Raw genomic sequence first — 23,214 nt, forward strand, 5'->3', positions numbered from 1 at the left:
GCTGTCCAAACACAACCTCCATTCATTTTTTGGGACTATGATCACGTAAAATCTACCAATCCGATTTTCATTAAGGGGTGTATCATGGGCTACCTTAGAACCCATTAGTGGTTGATGGTTCAAATTCTGTTTCTGGACAAAGGTAAGGGATAAACCCAGATGACACAAGGCTAGTGGACCTACAGCGGGTCCCCGATGGACGAGTTGGCGGACCTCCGGCGGAATATAACACAAGGCTAGTGGACCTACAGCAGGTTCCCGATGGACGAGCTTGCAGATCTCTGGCCGAATCCGCTGGTGGGTTCCTGGCCATTTGCACATCGAATGGCAAGCGGACCTCTGGCGGATTATTAGCGTCAGGGACAGCGGTGCGCTAGTAATCAGAAATGCTCCCGCTATTGCTCCACCACTATTCCACTGGTAGTTTATTGTCTATATCCTAGGCCCATTGGCCCTAGACTTATGGATTTCTATTGCTAAATTAACTTTGAATTTTTTTTTGGTAACCCTTCCTTTCATAGTCCCCCAATTACTAAACATTTACCTGGTAAATACATGCAAAGTATAGCCTAATATATAATGGGTAATTACTGAGACACCTATACTGTAGGTATAATTTCAAAACAGGAGTATTTAAAATGTTCAATTACTGCACATAAATTCAATAACTGACATAGCACCACCAGGTAACCACATATTTACATAACTTCTATAACAGCCAGTGACAAACAGAAATTACAAATCACAATGCTCATATTTATTCAAATGCTTTGAATGACTCAGGAATCTGGGAGTGGGACCGAGAACAGGAGGCGCAGAAAACAAAACACAGAGTTCCATACACAGAGAAACATAACAGTAAGCCGATCACTACTCTACTTGTGCAGTGGTTGATTTTGGTGTACTTGGTGTGCTGGCTTACAGCCATGCACAAAAAGGGGGCAGAGAGGAGAGGAAAAAAAGGTTGTGGCTAAAGTTAGGAATCAAACAGGTTCGTCCTCAACCAGGGATCGATCTCCCGTATGGGTGTTGGACGCTTAATCCACTAGACTACCAAGGAACTTCAGAGTGTGGGATGTCATAGTGTATTTATTTTGGTGTGCTGGGACTACTGCCTCTTGTGGTGCCAACATAGTAATGCAGGTCAACATTGGAACAGAGTCAGTGTTGCCAGATTGGGCGGGTTCACACCCAATTGGGCTTCTTTTGATCACGTTTGGCCGGAAAAAATAGCATTGGGCGGGTGTTCCATCTACATATATACATATTTTTTTTATATATTTCTTAAAACTGGTGGGACAGACATTTCAATTTTATCCAATGATGTTAGTAATAGGGTGGGAGATGTGCACCTGTCCAATAGGGGCGAGGGAGCTCTCCCTGTTCAATGCATTTGATTCACACGGTCAAGGAGAAGGCACGAGGTCGAGGTCGGAGTCAAATCTAGCTAGCTACCCCCGAAGAAACCTAAAGATGCCAAAACGGGGGGATGTGGTATCAGCAGGTTTCTGTCATGATCACCGCATCGATGCCTTTTGGCTGGAGGTAGAGGCCTTTAAAGATGCCGGAGGAAAGTGCTTTCAGGATGTGGCACTTGGCGCAATCAGATTGCTCACTCTGCCCATATCAAATGCTCATGTGGAGAGAGCATTTTCCCAAGTGATGCTACTCAAAGATGATGCCAGAAATCGCATGGGATTACCGCTGCTTTCTGCTCTCATAGACGTGCGGGACAATTGTTGGGGAGCTTTGACTCAACCATCTATTAATAGGCCTTACTTGCTAATTAGCAAGTTCACCATATGTACATAGTTTTACATTGACAAGTTACATTAGAAGTTGGAATGGACTCCTGACCTGTTCGGCGTGAAGGTAAGACATTTTTATTTAATAGGCTACTATAGGCTACAGCAGGTGTTTCTGGATGTCGCATCATTGAGTGATGCATTACCTACTTGTGTCTCTGCCTGCTTGCCTGCCTGAGTGTCACACTCCTGACTCGGTTATTGTAGGCAAGCAGGCAGGATATTCATGGGTGGTTATACAGGTGGTTATATAGGCCTACCATTGGAGGTTGTGTAGCAAAGTCCACTTGTCACGTTCTCTACCGGTTTCTTGTCACCACTAAAGCTTGTTATCTAGCTTGTCATCTTGTTATCTTGAGTTGCTCTCTTGTCTATGACCGCAGCACCGCCGTTTCTATATTCATGTTATAGCCATGCTTCTCATGTGTTTATATAATTTGTTGCCTGCATTATCATTTCTTTGACTATTTGATGGGATTATCTTTCTCTCTCTCTCGTAGGCTATGTGTGTAGGCGTGTGTTGCAGTTTACCACATGAGTTGTACTGTATATACTGCATGTACTGGGATATATTATATACTATAATAATTGGGCATTTTTTTATAACATTGGGCGGAGTTTGAGCACTCACTGGAAAACATCACACCAATCTGGCAACCCTGAACAGAGTAAGGGAGTGACAACCCTATGCTTACAGCCACGCACAAAAATGAATGGAGGTGAATGGCCGGCCGTGATAGGGCTGCTCGTGGACACGCCCCATGATTCGGATCTGCTCCAAGTTGTTGGACCCATAGACATATACACTAGACGCCGCATTGACGTTGATTTGATTGCTGCCGGATGAAAAATGCGGCCGCCATCTTGGTCCGGTACGGAGCTCCGCGAGTAAACTAGTGATGGGTCGGTCGCGAACGATACGGCTCTTTTAAGTGAACGATGATAAATACATAGTTGTTAGCTGATAGATACAACTAAAACTGTTGGATGCTGCTGTTTTGCACTTTGTAATTTTTTATTTATTTATTTATTATTTATGTTATTTGACTGTTATGGACAGTTCAAAGACAAAAATATTTGTTTCTACTTATCTTCTAGAGTTATCTCTTGATGCAGGGTTACTTTTACTGACTGAAACTGCTGAGGAAAGCGGTTGTCACGTGACAGCGGTACCGGACCAATATGGCGGCCGTATTACAATCAATCCATTACAAGTCATCTCGTATTCATATCTATGGTTGGACCATGCTACACCCTTCCACCGAGTTTCGTGAAAACCGGTCTGATAATTTTGGCTTAATCCTGCAAACGGACAAACAAACAAACGCCACCAAAAATATTACCTCTCGCCCTGCGATGTAGCTGGGGCGGAGGTAATAACCGCTCTCGGCCTTGGCTATGAGTTTGTTAGCTATGTGATGATTTAGGTCGCATTTATAAAGTCTAATTATTTATGTCACAAGTTGGCGTATTATAATAAAGTATAGGCTACATGTACATTGTGGGTATCTATTTATAGTATTATTATTATTATAATAAAGTGTATTATTTATGTGACAAGTATTTCCTCTGAGTGGGGAATGTGATTGAGCCATGAGACCAGGTAAAAGAGCATGTCAGTGTTTGGGGAATGTGTTTGTGCAACGGGAGAAACGACAAAGGGACAAGAATGTGCTTGTGCAACAGGGAACCACTTTCCAATTGTAGTCTCTGACCATTCTGTCACTTGTTCTTTCAGAAAGACGCGCTTCCGCCAAAGCAATGACGTCATTCGGACGTCATCTATCACATGGTCTCATAATTAATACAAACTCCGACGCTGTTCCGAAAAACACTGTGAGACGAGCGTCAACGTCTCGGTATCATATGTCTCATCACGACTAGATGGTGCTTATAAAGAGTATTGGACTGACGCATATGAAGTGTATTGGACTGACGCAACTCTGCGTCTCGGGTTTAAACTACCCAGCAATCCAATAAAAATGGGCGGTCCTAGACATTAGGAAGCAAGATGGCTGCCACCGTGAACAAGTCCATTCTGTGTCGGAGGAGTAGCTTTCGTATATCACATTTAATGTTTAACCTACGAAACATTCATGAATTAACATATATGTTAGCTGTTGTCTGTCTTTTGATGAGACAGTCTTTGGCAGACAATGAGTACGAGATGGACGACTTTCTGAAGAGGGAGTACTCGCTGACCAAGCCCTATCAAGCAGGTAACTTTACCTTGGCTATGCAAGAGCAGGCTAACGTTTGCTCTGTCATTTTCAAGTAGCAGCTATATTCTTGGACTAATTGACCGTGGTGTTTACGTTTCAGTTTCTAGTTAAAAAACATATCATTAGACTGTAAACGTTGTATTTCACTCAATGTGGTTTTGTGTGCAGTATGCTCGGGCTTGGTAGCCTCAGGCAGTGAAGGTAGTCTAACTCAACAGACAAGTATCACCACTTATCAGGCATTTGATTGCACAATATTGCTCCCAACAAGGAAGTGGGTGTACAATGCATACATTTGAATATGGAGTATCCAGAAATGCATATCAATGCGATCATTAGCTATCCAGAAGTTGTGGTACTATATATATTCATGATCAACAATTTCCCTTCGGGGCTGTGCTTTTTCAGGCCTGGGTGCATCATGGGACCTATTGGGTACTGCCATGGTGACCACAGAATATGTGCGTCTGACCCCAGACTTGCAGAGCAGACATGGAGCTGTGTGGAGCCGAGTTGTGAGTTCAGTGCTCAACGAGCACAGTACACCTAAGCAGATCAATCTGACAGCTTCAACCCTCTTTCAACACTGATACAGCAACCTGCAGTACCACATCACTGATCAGGCACTCCAAGCTCAGCCCCCACCCCAGCCCAAGTTATGCTACAACTTGCTTTTCCTCATTCTGTGTGTGTGTGTGTGTGTGTGTGTGTGTGTGTGTGTGTGTGTGTGTGTGTGTGTGTGTGTGTGTGTGTGTGTGTGTGTGTGTGTGTGTTTCTAGCCCTGTTACCTGACAGACTGGGAGCTTCATGTGCACTTTAAAATCCATGGTGCGGGAAAGAAGGATCTGAATGGAGATGGACTGGCTTTGTGGTTCACCAAGGAGCGCATGCAGATAGGTACTGGGCCTGCAGCGACCCCCGAGGGGTCCCTCCTCTCACCACAAACAGTACATGCCTTTATGAAGTACTGACACCAGGTTCTACCTCTTACAGGTCCAGTGTTTGGGAACATGAACCTGTTCACGGGACTTGGGGTGTTTGTGGACACGTACCCCAATGAAGACAAGAACCATGAGGTAGGAACCTAATCCTTTTTTCCTCCCTTCTTCCTCCACACACTCAAATAGGGACTGTCATCAACTGTTATTACACACGCATGCACACACACACACACACACACACACACACACACACACACACACACACACACACACACGTCCTTTCCCAACTACTGATCACAAGGGCATGCTCATTGATTTGGGTGCTCTGCTCAGTGCTGTGTGCTCACGTCCTGTGTTTCCTCAATACCGACTGGGAGATACAGAAGAAGCCAAACCCTGCAACTCAGGTAGCTATGTTAACCTAATCACCTAACCCCGTCAACCCATAAACTGTCCCCTACCTCAACCAACACTCCATCCAATGTAAGTCAGCCGATCCACATCCGTGTGTGTCTGTGATGTGTAACATATTACATGTGGCATCTCAGCCCTTGTGTTGCGTGTCACCTGGAAGCTTTACCAAACATCATTGTTCTTCAGATTACTCAATAACCACATTTTATGTTTCTTTCTTTTTTTCTCTTTCTTTCTCTCTCTCTCTCTCTCTCTCTCTCTCTCTCTCTCTCTCTACCCACAGAGGGCCTTTCCATATGTGTCAGTGATGTTGGGTAACGGGACTCTAGCCTATGACCACGATCGGGACGGACAGCCCACAGAGATTGGTGGATGCACGGCCCTAGTACGCAATGCTAACCACAACTCCTTCCTCCTCATTAGATACTCCAAAAACCGACTGAAGGTGAGAGCCCTGCTTTCACACTTGGCTCACTCACTCACTCACTCACTCACTCACTCACTCACTCAGTTTCATACCCTGTTTGCTAAGCAGTTCCACCTCCCATCTCTACAGGTGATGGTAGACGTCGAAGGCAAACGGGAGTGGAAGGATTGCGTTGACGTGTCTGGGCTGCGGATGCCCAAGGGCTACTTCTTCGGAGCCTCCTCTGTCACAGGAGACCTCTCAGGTACATCCAGTGGTGTAGTGGAGGGTATACAAAGGTATATGGAGTGTACCCACTTCTTTATCCATGGACCCACAGTATGCCCACTTCTTTCAATACCACTAATGTAAAAACTGTAACATTTCTGCTACAGTGTACCCACTTCTTTAGTCAGAATATTCCCACTTCCTTTACTCACCAGTACACCCCTGGGTACATCTGTGGCTTCACTTATCTTATAACACACTGACATGATTTCAACAACTGTGTTCCTGTAATGGTTGAACACTGCCCTCTTGAGGCGGGAGCGTCGGTTCACTCATTAAATTCTCACGATTTGTGTAGTCATCAAAGTGTAATTATATACCCGTTCAGCCAAATGGAGTGAGATACGCTCCCAACTAAATGGGAGTCAATGGGTCGGGGCTCATTCCTATAGACAGAACGTCCATCTCTCGGAACGAGAAACGGGGTGAATTAAACCCGGTGGTCAGAAGCTGTATATGCACAGTATCATACTGCACTGAATCATTTGATTTCGCTGCCGCATAACTGCATCTACTTCACGTTGCCAGGACACAAGCTTGTCTGTTTTTTGGATTTCCAGCATTGAAAGTAATGAAGTTTCTTGTCTTTGACATTGAGAGTTTAACATGTTTTTTGAATGATTTTTCACGGTGCCCACCCACATCCATTGTGACCAAAACGGTGGTAGAGCAATTATCAGACTTTCTCAAAAGTGCTAGTTTTGTCAACGTTTTGATCTGAACCATTGTATATGATCATAAGTAACCTTAAAACGGGGCTAAAAATGCATTTTCCCTTTACTAGTCCTTTAAGGGCGGAACATACATAGAGGGGGATTTAATAAGTTCAGCCAGCTGTGATGCACAGAAACAAACACAACTGATATTTTCTGCAAAGACAAGTGTGGTCTGTTGTTTTCATTATGAACCTATCCGTGTCCTGAAATATGGAGAAAAGCTTAAAACACTGGGGAAAGATTTAACTTTTCAATCAGACGCATAACAAGAGCAAATTGCTTTCAGCTGGTAAGTCTAACACATCTAAGGGGCTGACATGTCTGGGCTTTCCAGAGATCATGGCAGCAGTTATTGGAGCCAGACGAAGGCTGGTTGTGGGCGTGTTTGCCTGGGCATATCATTAGAGCAAAATCTTTTGTGGATATCGTGCTAAACTGGAGCAGATTGCTGTTGCAATTGCTGTGCAAAATATTGAGCTATTAGCAGGAGCAATCCACTCTGTGGATTTGGGCCTGAGTGTTAAAGAATGGCCGTTCTGATTGGAGGATCTAATATTGTTGTTCCTATGTTTGCAGACAACCATGATCTCATGTCTATGAAGTTGTACCAGCTAAGGACAGTGAAGCGAACACAGGAGGAGCTGGAGGAAGAAGAGGTCACCATTCCCAGTATTGACGACATGGAGCAATTCAAAGGTAAAGCACAAGGCTGCCAGATATTTTGGCATGTGATAATGAACTAGCATGTCCTCCCAATTTTGTCTTACTGTGAAGTAGGTTACTTTTCTAACAATAGATTTATGCTCTGGTTGTCTTTCAGTGGAGGTGGAGGTGCAGGAGGAGGGGATGGGTGGAGTCCAGCTCTTCTTCACCATAGTCTTCTCCATCATGGGTGTGTTCGTGCTGGCGGTGGTCGCAGGGGTTATGTATGTCCGCTGGAAGGAGAACAGTCGCAAGCGGTTCTACTGAGACCAGACCAGACCCTACCACACTCACAGATGGTCTGAGAGAGAATGAGCGAGAGTGTGAGAATGGTGGGATCCATATATGTTCTTAATCAAGATGCAGCATGATCACCACTTTAACTGGCATAGCTTTACAGCACAATCCCCCTTACCTCGATACCTCAGGCAAGGGAATAGACATCAAACCTTGAGATCTCAACCGGCTGAAATGTGAGCCCGTTTGACATGACTATGAGAGTGGTCTTCGGAGCCCTTTATGTCCACCTCGGTTTAAAGAGGGTAAACCTTGATGCTACAGTAGACGCTTTAGGAACAGGGACGGAGACCTGTGAGCTGCTTACAAAGACACTGGCTGTGGTGACATTTAAACAGTGAAAAGATTGGCTGTCAGAATAGTGTTCTGTGTTTTCCGTTGTACTAGTGTTGTCAGATTCTAGGATTGACACCACTGATTGCACTGATGTGAAATGCACATGAACCTCCATCTTTGGGCGAGGAGTTTTGTTTTATGAGCTGAAGTGCCTAGCTCAGGGCCTAGGCTAGGTACATAATACCCTTGTTTATCCTCTTGTTCTAAGCCATGGTTTGAGAAACACCTTTATTTTAAAACCATCTATTATATTCATTGTGTCCTATTGAAGGTGCCATTTACTTTTTCAGTTCCATCTCAGTTGGGTCTATACCTGTAGCTTGAAGTTCTTTGCTCTGTATTTCTTTTAGGTTTTGTTGATAACTGAGTATTGTCCACCAGCCATAGTGTCTAACATATAGCTAATTCAAGGAAATGTTGTTTATAGAAAATCTCTCATCAAACTTGTGTAGAAAGAGCATATTTAATGAATATTAATGAATGAATTTAATGTGATTGTCTGCTTTTTATGATTTACATCATTGCTTAGACATTACCTTTGCTTTGTTACAGATCAAATGTCTTTTTCACCTGTGAAAGGGCTAGTTATTTTGGCATTGTCTTTGTATGTTTTGTGAAAAAGAAACACACAGGGTCTCCAATGACTGTCTGCAATGTTTAACTTGAATTTGGCTCACTGAAGTTTGTTTGAAAGTATATGTACTCGGGACACTGTCTTACAGACACTCACCTGACACTTTGCTGGTGCCTTATCTAGTCTGTCTCGAACCTGTTTGGATTGGCTCTGTGGGGTTGCATCCAAAATGTGTCCCTTTGTAGCTTATTGCCATATGATGGGGTTTGTGTGGTTGGAGTGAGTGATTTACTGTCATCAATCATCTTGATGTGACACGATTACACATGATTATTTAAGGAATTATGCTGGGGATGATGAAAATGTGAAGGCTTAGGTTTTAATCGAAGCTTTGAAATTAGTTGATTTTAAATCTACCACTGTGAAATGTTCTCTTGTTAGCCTATGAAGAGATTGTGCGCTGTTGTGCTGTCGTGTCAAACCTTTTTGAATAAATATTTCTATGATGATCTTACACTTGGAAATGTCTCTTTCTATGAGTTATTTTCATCCTCAGTGTTGGTAGAGGGACAGAAGGACTTCTCAAACCTGTATATTGTTTAGGGGTGTTCTTTCTTCCACACAACTCATTCTCCCACTGTATGGAAGAGCATGTTACAGCCCAGCATACTGTATTCAGGGCTCTCCAGTCAATTTGAATGAGTTTCTTTGATGCACTTGTTGCCACCCCAAACACTTTGGCATTGTTTGTGGTGGGATGGTCTCTAAAGTCTAATCAACCTTACATGAATGTGAATAACGTCTTCCCAGACCTGGCTAATGGAATGTGATGGAAAGAATGCTATAGACTGCCTCCTTTTCCTCTCACTCTCCTGCCACCTCCAGTCCTTGTCTGCCGACAGAAACATCCAGGCAGCAGCATATCTAGCAGTGGTGCCGTTTCAACTGAGGGAAAACTGTCAACCACAGGGTCGTTTCATCCAAGGTAGGTATTCATTCTCTTGTTCGTTCAACACTTTCTATGAAGGACATATTTATAATGCATTATAAGCACATTCATAACACAATGTACTTATTAAGCTGTATAAAACTTGTTTTATAAATGGACAATAAACATATACAATACAATAAATGTTTATAGTCGTGCATGACATCGTCATGACACTATATAAGGTTATTTGCAATTGTATCATATAACAGTTTTTGTCTTACACTTCACTTACAGACAAAAAATACTGCTCATAAGACCTCATTATTGTGTTATAGTATGATACAATTGCTGTCACTTTACTTAAAGCTCACAAAGTCATGCTATAGTATATTATTGATTATATTGATACATTAGAGCAGTTCTCCATGTGTCTTTATAACTGCCTAAAGTTTGGTATAATGTGTGTAGCATTGAGGTATAATACATTCTACCTACCACTCATAATAATTTATAAACCTTATTATAAGGTGCCATGCATGACTAAAAATGTATAAAGAATTTTATAAAGCCTTTTAAGTGCCATACAGATTGAACAGAGGTCTGTTGAAATTTCTCAATTGACTTCAGAAACAATTTACAAAGATTTATTTTAAGCTAAAATACATATTTCTGAGTGTAGTGGAATATTTATTTGGCCGATCTCCCTCACATAAACAGGACTGCATCATGTTTGGGTGGCTCAAGCAATCACGCTTGGTGTTGTCATACCAAACACATGGCTGTCTTGTAAACATTGTCTCAGCCACAACACCTGGGCTGTCAAGATCACTTGCTTTTACACTCTAAGGACTAGAAGGTGACATTGATTGGATGATAGGAACTTAGGTCTTCAGTTGAACATGACACTGATGTTGTTTTCCTCGGCAGGTTGATTTCACCCGATGCTGAAGGAGACCATCACTGAAGAAAAATGAATAGTTCCTGCGTGAGCTGCTGCAAGTCCATGATGGTTCTCCTCTGCTTCATATGCTGGGTAGGTTATCCTCACTCTTGTATTCATATGATGTATCTAGCATTCATGATCAGTCTAGAAGTGTGATAAGTCTGCAATAGCTTGTGCATCCTGTAGAGGGGGTGAAAGGACATATTTAACCTACTTACAGGGTGATATATTTATTTTCTGTAGCCGTCCCTCAATTTCTAGCACACTGTGAGGGACTACACATCAGATTTGACCATAAATTAAATGTTTTGTGTTCCAGTTGTGTGGTGCGTTTGTTGTGGCGTTTGGAGAGTTCCAGATGATGCACTCCACCTATAGCTCCCTGATCACATCCTTCTGGCCCATCTACCCTGCCAACACCCTGGTGGTCTCTGGGACCATCGTCACCTGTGTGTGCTACCTGGGGTTCCTGGGGGCCCTGAAGGAAAACCGCTGCATGCTCATCACTGTAAGCATACACACACGCACACTCACACACTTAAAAAGTATATTCGTTCTACCTTATCCACTTGGTAGAAGGAATCCACTACAATATATTCCTAAACCCCAACCACCATCCTTCTCACCAAGAGTGCACTGTAGTCACAGAGCATGTCTGCTGTCTTTGGTGACTGATTGTTGAATTTACATTATTGATTGCAGTTTTTCATCATGTTGTTCTTCCTGATGCTGGTGGAGCTGGCTATGGGCTGTGTCTTCCTGGTGTACAACAGAGAGGTAGGGACCACAAATGGAGTCATCAAAACCTTCTCTATCCCTGCTGTGTCTCTTTGATAACACATTATGAAACGCGAGGTACAGTGTATTGTAGCCTAATATTAGCCTTGGGTTGATTTTCTTCTTCAAAGATTGATACTTTCTTTGAGAAAGACCTGGAGAAAAGCCTGGAGACGTACAAGCATTCAGCTCCCGAGGCAAACCTCACCCTGAAAGATGAGTTCGATGCACTCCAGTACAATGTGAGTATTCACTGTGACCTAAAATTTCACCAGAGCATATGGATATAAGTTATAATATGGCTCGTCAGATCAGAACTATCCAAGTGTGGATATTGTCAATGTAACCAAGTGGCTGTGCTCTACTCTGTCCAGTTCAGGTGCTGTGGGGTACAGGGTCTGTCAGACTGGGAGGGGAACGTTCCTGTCTCGTGCTGCACCAGTGACCCCTGTAGCAGCATCCCTCAAACAAGCTGGACAGAGGTTGGCCCGTATCTGTGGTTTATATATCTAAGCTACATTTTGACAATGTTTTAAAAATAACATTTACAACACTGGATCCTCCCCCGTCTCTTTTAGGGCTGTCATATGAAGCTGAGGAACTGGTTCGCAAGGAATTTTCTCAGCACCGGTGCTGGTGTTATTACTCTGTCTATCATACAGGTACACACTCAATTCAGTTGCTTTTTTGTGCTTTTGTGTACGGTATGCGCTGCTCTTTATTTGTATGAATATTGTATGAATCACTACCAACTCCATTTCTGTAATTCATTTCATTTCAAACCTTTATTTATACGTACCTATCTCGTGAAGCACTGAAGTTCCCCTCATTTACAGTGATGACGAGTTTACACAGAGACACAAATCAACAAAACAAATGCACAATTTAGCATTTGCAAAATGTACATACATCTGTAATTGTCTGTGATGGGTGTGGTTAAAATGTGTTGAGTGTGTATTCTTGTTTGCTCTGTCTGAGATCTGTCTCTAAAACATGTCCTCCTCCTTTGTTTACAGTTCATTTGCATGTGTTTCGCCTTCCCTCTCTTCTGCCACTTCAGCTGTCATGGACTTGGTTACCAGTAAAAAGACAGTCGTCATGGACTTGGTTACCAGTAAAAGGACAGTCGTCATGGACTTGGTTACCAGTAAAAAGACAGTTGGCATGGACTTCGTTACCAGTAAAAAGACAATGGAGGATCTAATTGCTTTCATAGATAAAAAAAATATTATTATATATTATTATATTTTTCTTTGTCTAGAATTTAGACTGGATTGAAGACTCATGTAGAAATTCTAAGATTCTAATGAATGATACCCACTGGCAGGGATATTAGGGTGATATATATATAGGACTGTGCTTCAACACCATCAGGAGGAGGGTGCACAATGTTGCTTTGAAGAGTGCTTTCACAAAGATCCTGATGTAGGCTACCTTTTGCTTCTTAAAAGTGATTCATGTGATTCAAGGTGTCATAGTTACACACATGATCAGTTCATGGAGTGTTCTAATTTAGTTTTCATCTAGCATTTGAATATAAGACTTAATTTAGGTTTATAAATTTCACATTACATTTTTTCACGCAATACCTGTTTTCTATCTACTCACAGTATATGTATGCTCTACTTCTGATCTATATAACATGATATAGGCTAAATACCTAAATAAAAGTAATCGGATCTATGTTGTGAATATACAGTTACAACTACAACTAAAGATAATTGTACCTACAATGCACCTAACTATGAGAATCCTAACATTTAGAGCAACATACAGGGGTCAAAGTAATTAGGGCTGGGTATCAATTCGAATTTCAAGAATCGATTCGATTCCGATTCACAAGGTTCAGAATCGATTATCACGATTCGATTCAATATCGATTCGGTTAGTGTTACTAAAACCCGTTTTTTTTGTTTTTTTTTAGCTGTAACCTTAATTACATCACTGCCAACGTATGCAACACAGGGCTGGGTATCGATTCTGATTTCCAAAAATGAATGAATGAATGAATCATTGAATGAATGAATGAACTATTCATTCATTCATTTATTCATTCATTCATTAAATCAAAGATCGATTTTGGGATTCATGAATCGATTCTGAATTCCCCCCCCCTCTCTCTCTCACAATTTCACGAGGAGGCAATGAGAGTAGATTTTATATTTTCACCCCTCTCTCTAGCTGGATACAGTAGGGGCATTGAGCCAGGCAGCAGACTAGTTATTCTGTGTATTGACCAGTAATTGTGTGTAATTTTAAGCTACTGGCCTGATTGACAATGAGAAAAGCGGTTTAGGGTTAAAGCCGCACCACGGCAAAACCGCGACCCTGTTATTCCTGCGACTGTCCTTTCCCGCGCCATGCTTTTGGCATAGAATGAATGATTTTACAGAAAACAACAGTTACGTATTGTAACCCTAGTTATATGAGTGGAGCGAAGCTCCTTATTGGCTTAATCAATCGTAGCTACATGGACTGAAGACAATAACCATACACGCACCTGCAACCAATTAGAACAGGTGCACCACTATAAAGTGGGCCGATGGCCACACATCTGCTCCTATAAACCTTCAGTGAGCAGACTGGGGTTCAGCAAAGCTTCACTCGACTCATAGAACTAGGGTTACGATTCGTAACCGAATCGAATGAGCATAAAAGGGTTAATATCTGAAAACATTCAAGGGATATATCACCAGGCACCCTCCTGTCTTTTGAAGAGGTATCCCCAAGAATCAGCAGAATCAGAATCAGCTGGGAAAAAAACAAAACCAGGCTCATCAAAACAGACTACTGTATTTTATAGTTATAGCAGCTAACATTATTTAATAAATAAATGAATAACACTTGAAAACAACTTTTCAAACTTTCTGAAATTATTTTCTCAATCAAAGTATTAAGTGGAATGCAACAATTAGGAGGGAATATGTTCTTAATTTATTTGTAGACTATACAAAGAGGCTTCATTTTCTTTTGCGCGCATTTGTATCTGCATTACCTCGGTAGCCTATATAACAGGGTTTTCCCCGTCGGTGCTATTCAGAGTATTTTGTGTTTAACCCCCTAACTCAGACATAGCTGTATCATACAAAGCCCTAAAATAAGGAAGTTGCCTTCTTTACACCCCACCACTGCACAGAACATAAAGTACAGCTAAGTACATCACATCTGGCACACGATTTATATTGATTTCTGCGAAAGGGAAAGCCATTGGAAGTAACAAGGTGAGTAGGCTACTAGCTTTCATTGATTTCATCCAAAAGCTCAATTCGCCTGGCTTGATATCAGACAGAATTGTCAACTCTACACTCGAGATCTTCTAGAAATCAGCAAACTTTCGGTGAGCGGATTCGAGCGTCTGGAACCAGACTACCATTCTTCACCATTCCAACTCGTTTGAATTGCTTACAACATTGTATTGAGGCAGTCATTATATTCAGCTAAGAAATATGTTTCATCAACTGGGAAGACAATCGTGTGTGGTGTTGTTGTTGTTGTTTTTGCTATGTAAATCATTTATAAGGAAATATAGTAGAATAGGCTACCGTTTGTAAGAGAGGAGAACTTCAGAGAGAGCGAGGAAGAGAGAGAGAGAGGAACTTAAACACTTCTGGTAATAAAGAAAATTGAATGGGCTACTGTTTAAAATCCATGTATGATTATTATGAACACATTCCTCTGGTGTTTGAGTCTACCTTATACTAACTGTAGAAATTACTTAAGACTGTCCAACCGATACAATTTCTATAGAATAAGAATGTAGCTTACTGTTAATTTAATTGGAGTAACAGTATTTCTACTTGAGTAAGACATTAGTTTGAGTCCTCTTTCATTCCAGACTCATCTTCTTTCTTTTCATTTTCTTTTAAACATAATGTTTGATTTCAGTAATAAAATTAGCCTGGTGTTTTAATGATGAATTCAAAGGAGGCACTACAGGACACTGATACATACTAATTTCCTCATTTGCTACTTTTAGCCTCAAGAGTTACATAGAACATTGCTCCTCGTTCTGAAAAAGGAGGAAGTAAACGACTGACGTTACAGTGCATCCGGAAAGTATTCATATCCCTTCACTTTTTCCACATTTGTTGTTACATCCTTATTCCAAAATTGATTAAAATCGTTTTTTTTTCCTCAAAACAGACAATTCCTCTGACTTCCTGGCTTGGTTTGTGCTCTGACATGCATTGTCAACTGTGAGACCTTATATAGAAAGGGGTGTGCCTTTCCAAATCATGCCCAATCAATTGCATTTACCACAGGTGGACTCCAATCAAGTTGTAGAAACATCTCAAGGATGATCAGTGGAAACACGGTGCACCTGAGTTCAATTTTGAGTGTCATAGCAAAGGAAGTGAATACTTGTGTAGGGCCTACGTGATTTAAAAAAAATATATATATATATATAGGCTACATTTGCGAAATTTAAAAAAATTATTGTGGGGGTATTGTGTGTAGAATTTTGTGGAAAAAAATGAATTTGGAATAAGACTGTAACATAACAAAATGTGGAAAAAGTGAAGGGAATACTTTCCGGATACACTGTATGTCATTCATAGGCTACAGCAACGAATGACAGAACATCAGTCAGATTGTGGTTGTAACAGGTGTAATTCTGTTACGTGGTGTTAGATATTTCTGTATTCTCTGATAAATACAAATAGAGAGAAAGACTGCTCAACACTGTTGATCTCGCCTTAGCCTGCAATCATGGTTTATTTGTCTTTCGGTCTACAGGTCTGAGATCCTCTTTTCAAGATGACTCAGAGTTGCCTCAAGTGTTTGAAATACACCATGTGTGCGGTCAACCTCCTGTGCTTTGTACGTACTGTATACTGTATTCTTAAGACATTGAATAGAGAATATATAATATATCACTTCATTTTGAGCCTATATCAAATCATGTTCTGTTTCTGCCAGATATGTGGAACGGTGGTGTTCGGCTTCGGAGTACGCATAATGATGAATATGCCCTCGTTCTTGTCCGCCCTGGCCAACATCAACCTGGCCAACATTCTGTTCATCATCGGCATCATCATCACCTGTGTGTCCTTCCTGGGGTTCCTCGGGGCCATGAAGGAGAACCGCTGTCTCCTCATCACTGTATGTGACGCCATCACATCCCCCTTCCAAGTTACATACAGCACAACACTAACACAATCACATGAAAATGAGGGTTTGACATTCCCAATCTGACCTGGTGATTGTGATGATTATTATTTTTTAACAATGCACAGTTTTTTCTTTGCCTGGTTCCAGTTTTTCATCCTGCTGTTCCTCCTGATGTTAGTGGAGCTCACTGTTGCCTGTGTTCTGCTGGTTTATGAGAAGAAGGTGAGTGGCACAGAATAGGACGCTGTAAGAGAAGACATACAGTAGCCAAGTAGAGAACCAGGCAGATCTGAGACAGTAGCCAAGTGGAGAACCAGGCAGATCTGAGACAGACATACAGTAGCCAAGTGGAGAACCAGGCAGATCTGAGACAGACATACAGTAGCCAAGTAGAGAACCAGGCAGATCTGAGACAGTAGCCAAGTAGAGAACCAGGCAGATCTGAGACAGTAGCCAAGTAGAGAACCAGGCAGATCTGAGACAGTAGCCAAGTAGAGAACCAGGCAGATCTGAGACAGACATACAGTAGCCAAGTAGAGAACCAGGCAGATCTGAGACAGACATACAGTAGCCAAGTAGAGAACCAGGCAGATCTGAGACAGTAGCCAAGTAGAGAACCAAGCAGATCTGAGACAGACATACAGTAGCCAAGTAGAGAACCAGGCAGATCTGAGACAGTAGCCAAGTAGAGAACCAGGCAGATCTGAGACAGTAGCCAAGTAGAGAACCAAGCAGATCTGAGACAGTAGCCAAGTAGAGAACCAGGCAGAACTGAGACAAAGAGAGACTGGTTATACAGGTTATAAGCCAAATAATGAATTATGATGTGTTTAGATTGACGACGTAATAGAATCGCACCTCAAAGAAAGTCTGGGTAAGTCCCAGAGTGAGAGAAAAAGGGCGAACTCATCCATATCAGATGACTGGGACTTCATTCAAACAAATGTGAGTGGCATTGATTATCTATCCCCTTTGATCTCTCTGAGCTTATAAGATTGGGACTGTGTATCTCTTTAACAATACTCATACTCAATTCTACTATGCATAGTTCAAATGCTGTGGAGTCAACAATGTGTCTGACTGGACGGACAGTGTGCCTGCTTCCTGCTGTTCAACCCTTTGCCACGAACCAAAGCCTCCATACTGGACAAAGGTATGCAGTTTAATGCCACAGGGGTTTTGACCAAAACATAAGAAATAGGCCTACCAAGCTGACTCATATGCTGAAGCTATGTTGATGTCCATGGGGTGATCACGATCCTGTTTAGACTATAGGTTTTAAAATGCGTTTTGGACGATCAGATCACAAGTGGACAACGAGACACATAGGCTAATTTACACCTGTGTCTATCCAAACGTGCACAGCTGCCACTTGTGTTCGTATATAGTAACCATATATCACTCATTCCTGTCTGCGTTCGTGTTGCACAGCTGTTCCATGTAAACAAATCAATAATCAGTCAGTTTGATTTCAAGCAGATTGAAAAAAGTGCGCATGAAAGCAAACGAATATGTTTGAAGAACTAATGTAGCCTACATAATAGGGCTATTCCAACTGTTTCGATATAGGACAAGTAATTTGCCACTTGTAAAACAGTGCAGGATAAGGTGAAAAAGGAGAAAAGTTATCCTGCATCCATGATGTGTTTTACTGCGGTCAAGCCAGCCTTCAATTCGGAAATACAAGTCATGTGGGCCACAACCAATTCCCCTTTGCGCAAACATTAGCGTCATTACGGTAAATCGTTTTTTCTCTTTTAAAGGACAATGCTCGTTTTTGACAACCTAGACCTTATTTACGACATATTATAAGACGTTTGACTCACCAAGATCACTTTGGTGTAGTTCGGAGGCATGTAGAAGAAATTTAAAATCCAGCGCGAGCCAGTATATCCATGTAATGGCGGCGGACGGGGCACTGAGAATGCAGTTTCTAAAAATCTATTTTCTGCCGCGAAATGGTTGTTTTCATCAATCTGTCTTTATGAATCGCTAGTTGTGCTTACATAGAGCGTAGGCCTGTTGTGTTTTTTTTACATGCCTCTGTAATATGATCTTTAGAACCGTCTTTAGACACGAAATAGCTTCCTCACTTGCTCCAGCACGCATGCGCACAGCGTGCTGGAGCAATCGATTCAGCGCTCTCCGCTTTGTTTAGCCTACTCACTGCTGCCGCGTATGTTGGGGATGATGCATTACATTACATTACACTATTTACATGTTTTAAATTTTTAAATTTGCCATAGTTAATAACTCAGCGTAAATGTTCTCGCGCTAATCAGATACCTCAACGCGAGTCTCTCAACACCATTTAAGATGTAATGCATCATCCCCAACATGGGCGGCAGCAGTGAGAAGGCTAAACAAAGCAGAGAGCGCCGAATCACCAGTCAGAAGACAGTCGATGCGCTGTGGATATTAGCCATTTAAGTGTACAAATTTGCCTTTTATTTGAAAGGTGGGGGACTACAAACTGTAGCGACCTCGGAGAAAAGGCTTTCATCTTTCCAACGATGTGTTTACTTTGGTGATTAACGAAACGGTTTTGTCTGTAGACTTGGACGAGCGGGCCGAGGAAACGCATTCATAGGTAAATTGCATTGAGAGTAACAGGGCGTTATCTGTAGGATATCGCCCTGGACCAGGTCTATGCCAGTGCTAACCATCTCTGGGCTACTGTATTTAACATAATAACATTGCATTCATAAGCCATCGTTCTGACACCATAAGGGGAAGCTTGTCAACGACATGCGACAACAGGTCCTTATCTCTCACATAGCAGCAAATTCATACACATTGCCAACATAATCAATCTGAAATGCATACGGTTGCGTGTCCACCGACAAGCTGTATTTTAGGGCGCTATAGGGATGAGAAAATAACTTAACTGATATAAAATGGGCACCGCAAACGCGGGCATTTCTGATTATGTCCTCATGTCCAGTCCGTAGGCTACCCTAGTTTGCCACTAGAGCGCCGATTTCTAGCCTACACCCGTAGACGCAACAGCCAGATATATTGATGTATATAAAATAGTCTTTGCACTAAAATACGACTCGCTCTGAACTCGTCTGTCTCCCCCTGCTTCTGTTTCAATTATGCGTGCGCATACATAGCTGGTTCTATAATGAACAAATATGACCCACGCTTTATTTTAACAAATGCTGGGTTTTGAAGCCTCGGCGCTTCCAATAAATAACTTATTTAGACGCGTTCTGTCCGAGTGAAATTATTTTTCCGAGGTAGTCTTCTTCTGTGGTGGTGGCGGTGCTTTGAAGCTTCAACCCAGCATTTGTTAAAATAGACCCTTTTGCTTAGGTAAGTGAAGTTTCATGTTTATCTGACACTTGTAGGCTAAATATGAGTGCCTCTCCTAACTAGGCCGACACCGATTTATTTTGACGGCAAAGTGAATGGACCAGCAAAGGACTGTTGTCTGGCATGAGCGAGCGGAATGGGACAACGGGACTGAGAAGGGCTACATTTCAACCAGACATTCCAGTGAAACCATGTAGTCAAAATAACTTACCTGATATAAAATGGGCACCGCAAACGCAGGCATTTCTGATGATTTCCTCAGTCCAGTCCGTACGCTTAATAATGGCGATTTCGTCTGTCTTCCTCTGCTACTGTTTCAAGAATGCACGCGCATACTTGTGCTGACTAGGCTGTAAAAGGGTCTATAATTAACAAATATGACCCACGCTCGTTACATAACTTATAAAACATCCAGTGACAAAATATGTCATGGTACGTCAACACCAAGGATTGAACTCACAACCTTCACGGTGACAGGCGCACTATCCACTCGGCCAACGCTGACCTAGGAAATCTGTGGAGTCTTTTTATTTTGATGTTATGGGACCACTGCCTCTTGTGGTAATAACATAGAACTGCAAGTCAACAACGCCAACAGGGATGGAGGAAGGGAGGACAAAAAGGATTCCCTCTTCTTTGCGTGAAGATTTACCGTAATGACGCTAATATTTGCGCAAAGGGGAATTGGCTGTGACCCACATGACTTGTATTTCCGAATTGAAGGCTGGCTTGACCGCAGTCGTGTTTTCCTGTTACTTCTTTGTCGGGGACGCATCAGGACGCATTAGCGTATAGACTAACGATGTGGTCAAATGCGTCCTATACTATTTGGTTTGACGAAACGTTTCACAAAACGTTTTGGTGACCGTTTACACTTGTATTTAGCGGTCCACTTTGAATCTGATCGTCCAAAACGCATTCTAAAACCAAGTCTAAACGGGGTCCATGCTGCGTTCTAATGGATATTATCCCGCAGGGTTGTTACACTGAACTGAAGACCTTGTTTGAGGATAATTTCCTAATCACCGGGATTGTTATGATTATGCTCTGCGTCATTGAGGTATGATCATCTTCCCACTATACTATTCCAGAAGAGCATCTCCATGTGTGCATGTGGAGGTCTAACAGCCCGTATCTCCCTGTGCTGGCAGGTCTTGGGCATGTGCTTCTCCATGACTTTATTCTGCCACATCAGCCGGTCTGGACTCGGCTACAAATTATGAAGACATGATTTTCTGTACCTATAATATCCTTAAAGGGCAATGCTCGTTTTTGACAACCTGGACCTTATTTACGACATATTATAAGAAGTTTGACTCACCGAGATCACTTTTGTGTAGTTCGGAGGCATGTAGAAGAAATTTAAAATCCAGCGCGAGCCAGTATATCCATGTAATCCAGTATATCCTCTGCGCTACGATCGTTGTTGGTGCCGAGAATATTGTCGTCGTCATTCGTCAGCAACAATCCGATCGTAGCGCAGAGAATGTGAGCCGGAGAAAAGCCAGTCTGCGCGCTGGAGCAAGTGGGGAAAGGCGTGTAAAGATCATATTACAGAGGCTAAAGACCCCGTATTTGAAAACCACTACAATGGATCGCGTTGAGGAATCTCAACTGTCGATTCATCCAATCTGATTGATGAAAACAACCGTTTAGCGGCCGAAAATAGATTTTGAGAAGCTGCATTCTCGTTGCCCCGATCACCGCCATTACATGGATATACTGGCTCGCGCTGGATTTTAAATTTCTTCTACAGGCCTCCGAACTACACCAAAGTGATCTCGGTGAGTCAAACTTCTTATAATATGTCGTAAATAAGGTCCAGGTTGTCAAAAACGAGCATTGCCCTTTAAGTCAAATACCTTTTAAAATAGTGTCTACTGGCCCCTCTTGTAATAGGCCTTTAACAGTCTAATTGCAGTTTTTCCCAAAACATTTTAACTCATGTTGTAACACCAGGTGATTGAAAATATAGCAAGGTACGGTTATCATAGAATAGATATTAATGGTACAGTTATCATAAAATATGCTCTATCATAAAATATGCTCTTTGCTTTCCTATTGATGTGTGGTTGTAGATTCATAGTGGATTTCTGTTAACGCATTAAGAAAAACTGAGAACCGTTGAGACAGCTGAGTGACTGAGGCAGAGCGCTGGCTGTGACTGTAAATATCCTTTCAACTGTTTCATGCAATGTTCTATTGTTTTATTTCTTGCACTTTGCAATATGTTACATTATACTGACATGATCTCGAAATGTATTAAACTACTGTAACAGTGTATGCCCCCTGACTCTGATGATCTTTATAACTTTTGTCTTATGACTGCGGCTGATACCATAATGGAGAAATTGACGCAGAAATCACCATCACATGGTTTCCCGTCAGTCACTGAAACACACAGCAACTTCCTGCGGGGAAAAACCTGTCTAACCATTTCTTCTTTTTAGCAAAGCTGAACTACATCAGTTTCGCTCAGCTCAAAATGGGCTGGTCTCAGACACCTCACTCACACTGTCAAAGCAATGAAGCAAGCATTTGCATTGCGTTGAGGACAAAAAGAGTATTGGACACAGGATTTCCATAAGTATTCCACAGTTTTATTTAAAGAATAAAATCCTGCATCCTCAATATTTTAAGACAAAAAAACTAAAAAAATACTAAGATTTCCTTTACATTTTAAAATAATTTTGTTCTTTTTGAAACCATCACACAAAAAATAGAAACAAGTACAATTTTGTAATTTAAAAAAAATGTAACTGTACACAGCAGAATATACCATTTATTGCAAACTGAACACCCCTGATACCTCAGAAACTATACACACAATTATTGCAGTTCACCTAGAGATATGCAAAACTACTCCCACCCAGATCGCTCATTCTCCTTTCTGCTCTGAAACAGACAGCTGTTGATTTAATCTGGTTTCCCCACCTGATATTACCCCGTTACAGAAGCACAGTAAGTGGTATCTTCTACGTGACATCATGCCATTATTGCAGTCTTTTTCAGGGGAGGTCCGTTTTACATGAGATCCCAGTAAATGTATCCCCCCTCCCACCCCTCCTCCTCTACATGGGCTACAACAGATGACATGCTGTCCTCTTTGGAAGAGAAAGCAACGCATTCACCTGAACTGACCGTTCTGATATTCTCTATTCCAACAGCCATTCCAGAACCAGGGCCCTCCCCCAGAGTCACTCTGACTGACCCATTCCAGAACCAGGGCCCTCCCCCAGAGTCACTCTGACTGACCCATTCCAGAACCAGGGCCCTCCCCCAGAGTCACTCTGACTGACCCATTCCAGAACCAGGGCCCTCCCCCAGAGTCACTCTGACTGACCCATTCCAGAACCAGGGCCCTCCCCCAGAGTCACTCTGACTGACCCATTCCAGAACCAGGGCCCTCCCCCAGAGTCACTCTGACTGACC

General features: G+C 42.1%; 3 protein-coding genes across 4 annotated transcripts; all 3 read left to right on the forward strand.

The window, feature by feature from the left end:
* The first annotated feature begins 3,824 nt into the window (after positions 1–3,824).
* On the forward strand, positions 3,825–9,176 carry lman2lb (lectin, mannose-binding 2-like b). 2 transcript variants are annotated; one of them, XM_084457131.1, is made up of 8 exons: positions 3,825–4,024; positions 4,436–4,542; positions 4,807–4,924; positions 5,021–5,103; positions 5,666–5,827; positions 5,939–6,053; positions 7,369–7,488; positions 7,613–9,176. In XM_084457131.1, exons 1-8 carry the CDS (start codon positions 3,880–3,882, stop codon positions 7,759–7,761), a joined length of 999 nt encoding a protein of 332 aa, XP_084313257.1. In that variant the 5' UTR covers positions 3,825–3,879; the 3' UTR covers positions 7,762–9,176. The 2 variants fall into 2 exon arrangements, with proteins under 2 accessions (XP_084313257.1, XP_084313256.1); XM_084457130.1 differs by having other exon boundaries at positions 5,666–6,053.
* Positions 9,177–10,602: 1,426 nt separating this feature from the next.
* On the forward strand, positions 10,603–12,437 carry LOC311324980 (leukocyte surface antigen CD53-like; the record flags this gene model as incomplete). Its single annotated transcript, XM_084457600.1, has 7 exons — positions 10,603–10,665; positions 10,895–11,083; positions 11,278–11,352; positions 11,484–11,594; positions 11,727–11,834; positions 11,931–12,014; positions 12,369–12,437. 7 exons carry the CDS (start codon positions 10,603–10,605, stop codon positions 12,435–12,437), a joined length of 699 nt encoding a protein of 232 aa, XP_084313726.1.
* Positions 12,438–14,527: 2,090 nt separating this feature from the next.
* On the forward strand, positions 14,528–21,019 carry LOC311325086 (leukocyte surface antigen CD53-like). Its single transcript, XM_084457736.1, has 8 exons — positions 14,528–14,573; positions 16,090–16,173; positions 16,273–16,455; positions 16,612–16,686; positions 17,299–17,409; positions 17,513–17,617; positions 20,759–20,842; positions 20,934–21,019. The coding sequence occupies exons 2-8, from the start codon at positions 16,111–16,113 to the stop codon at positions 21,003–21,005; spliced, it is 693 nt and encodes a 230-aa protein (XP_084313862.1). The 5' UTR covers positions 14,528–14,573; positions 16,090–16,110; the 3' UTR covers positions 21,006–21,019.
* The last annotated feature ends 2,195 nt before the right edge of the window (positions 21,020–23,214 follow it).

The sequence above is a fragment of the Borostomias antarcticus genome, assembly GCF_949987555.1.
Source record: "Borostomias antarcticus genome assembly, chromosome: 23".
Classification (NCBI taxonomy): Eukaryota; Metazoa; Chordata; class Actinopteri; order Stomiiformes; family Stomiidae; genus Borostomias; species Borostomias antarcticus.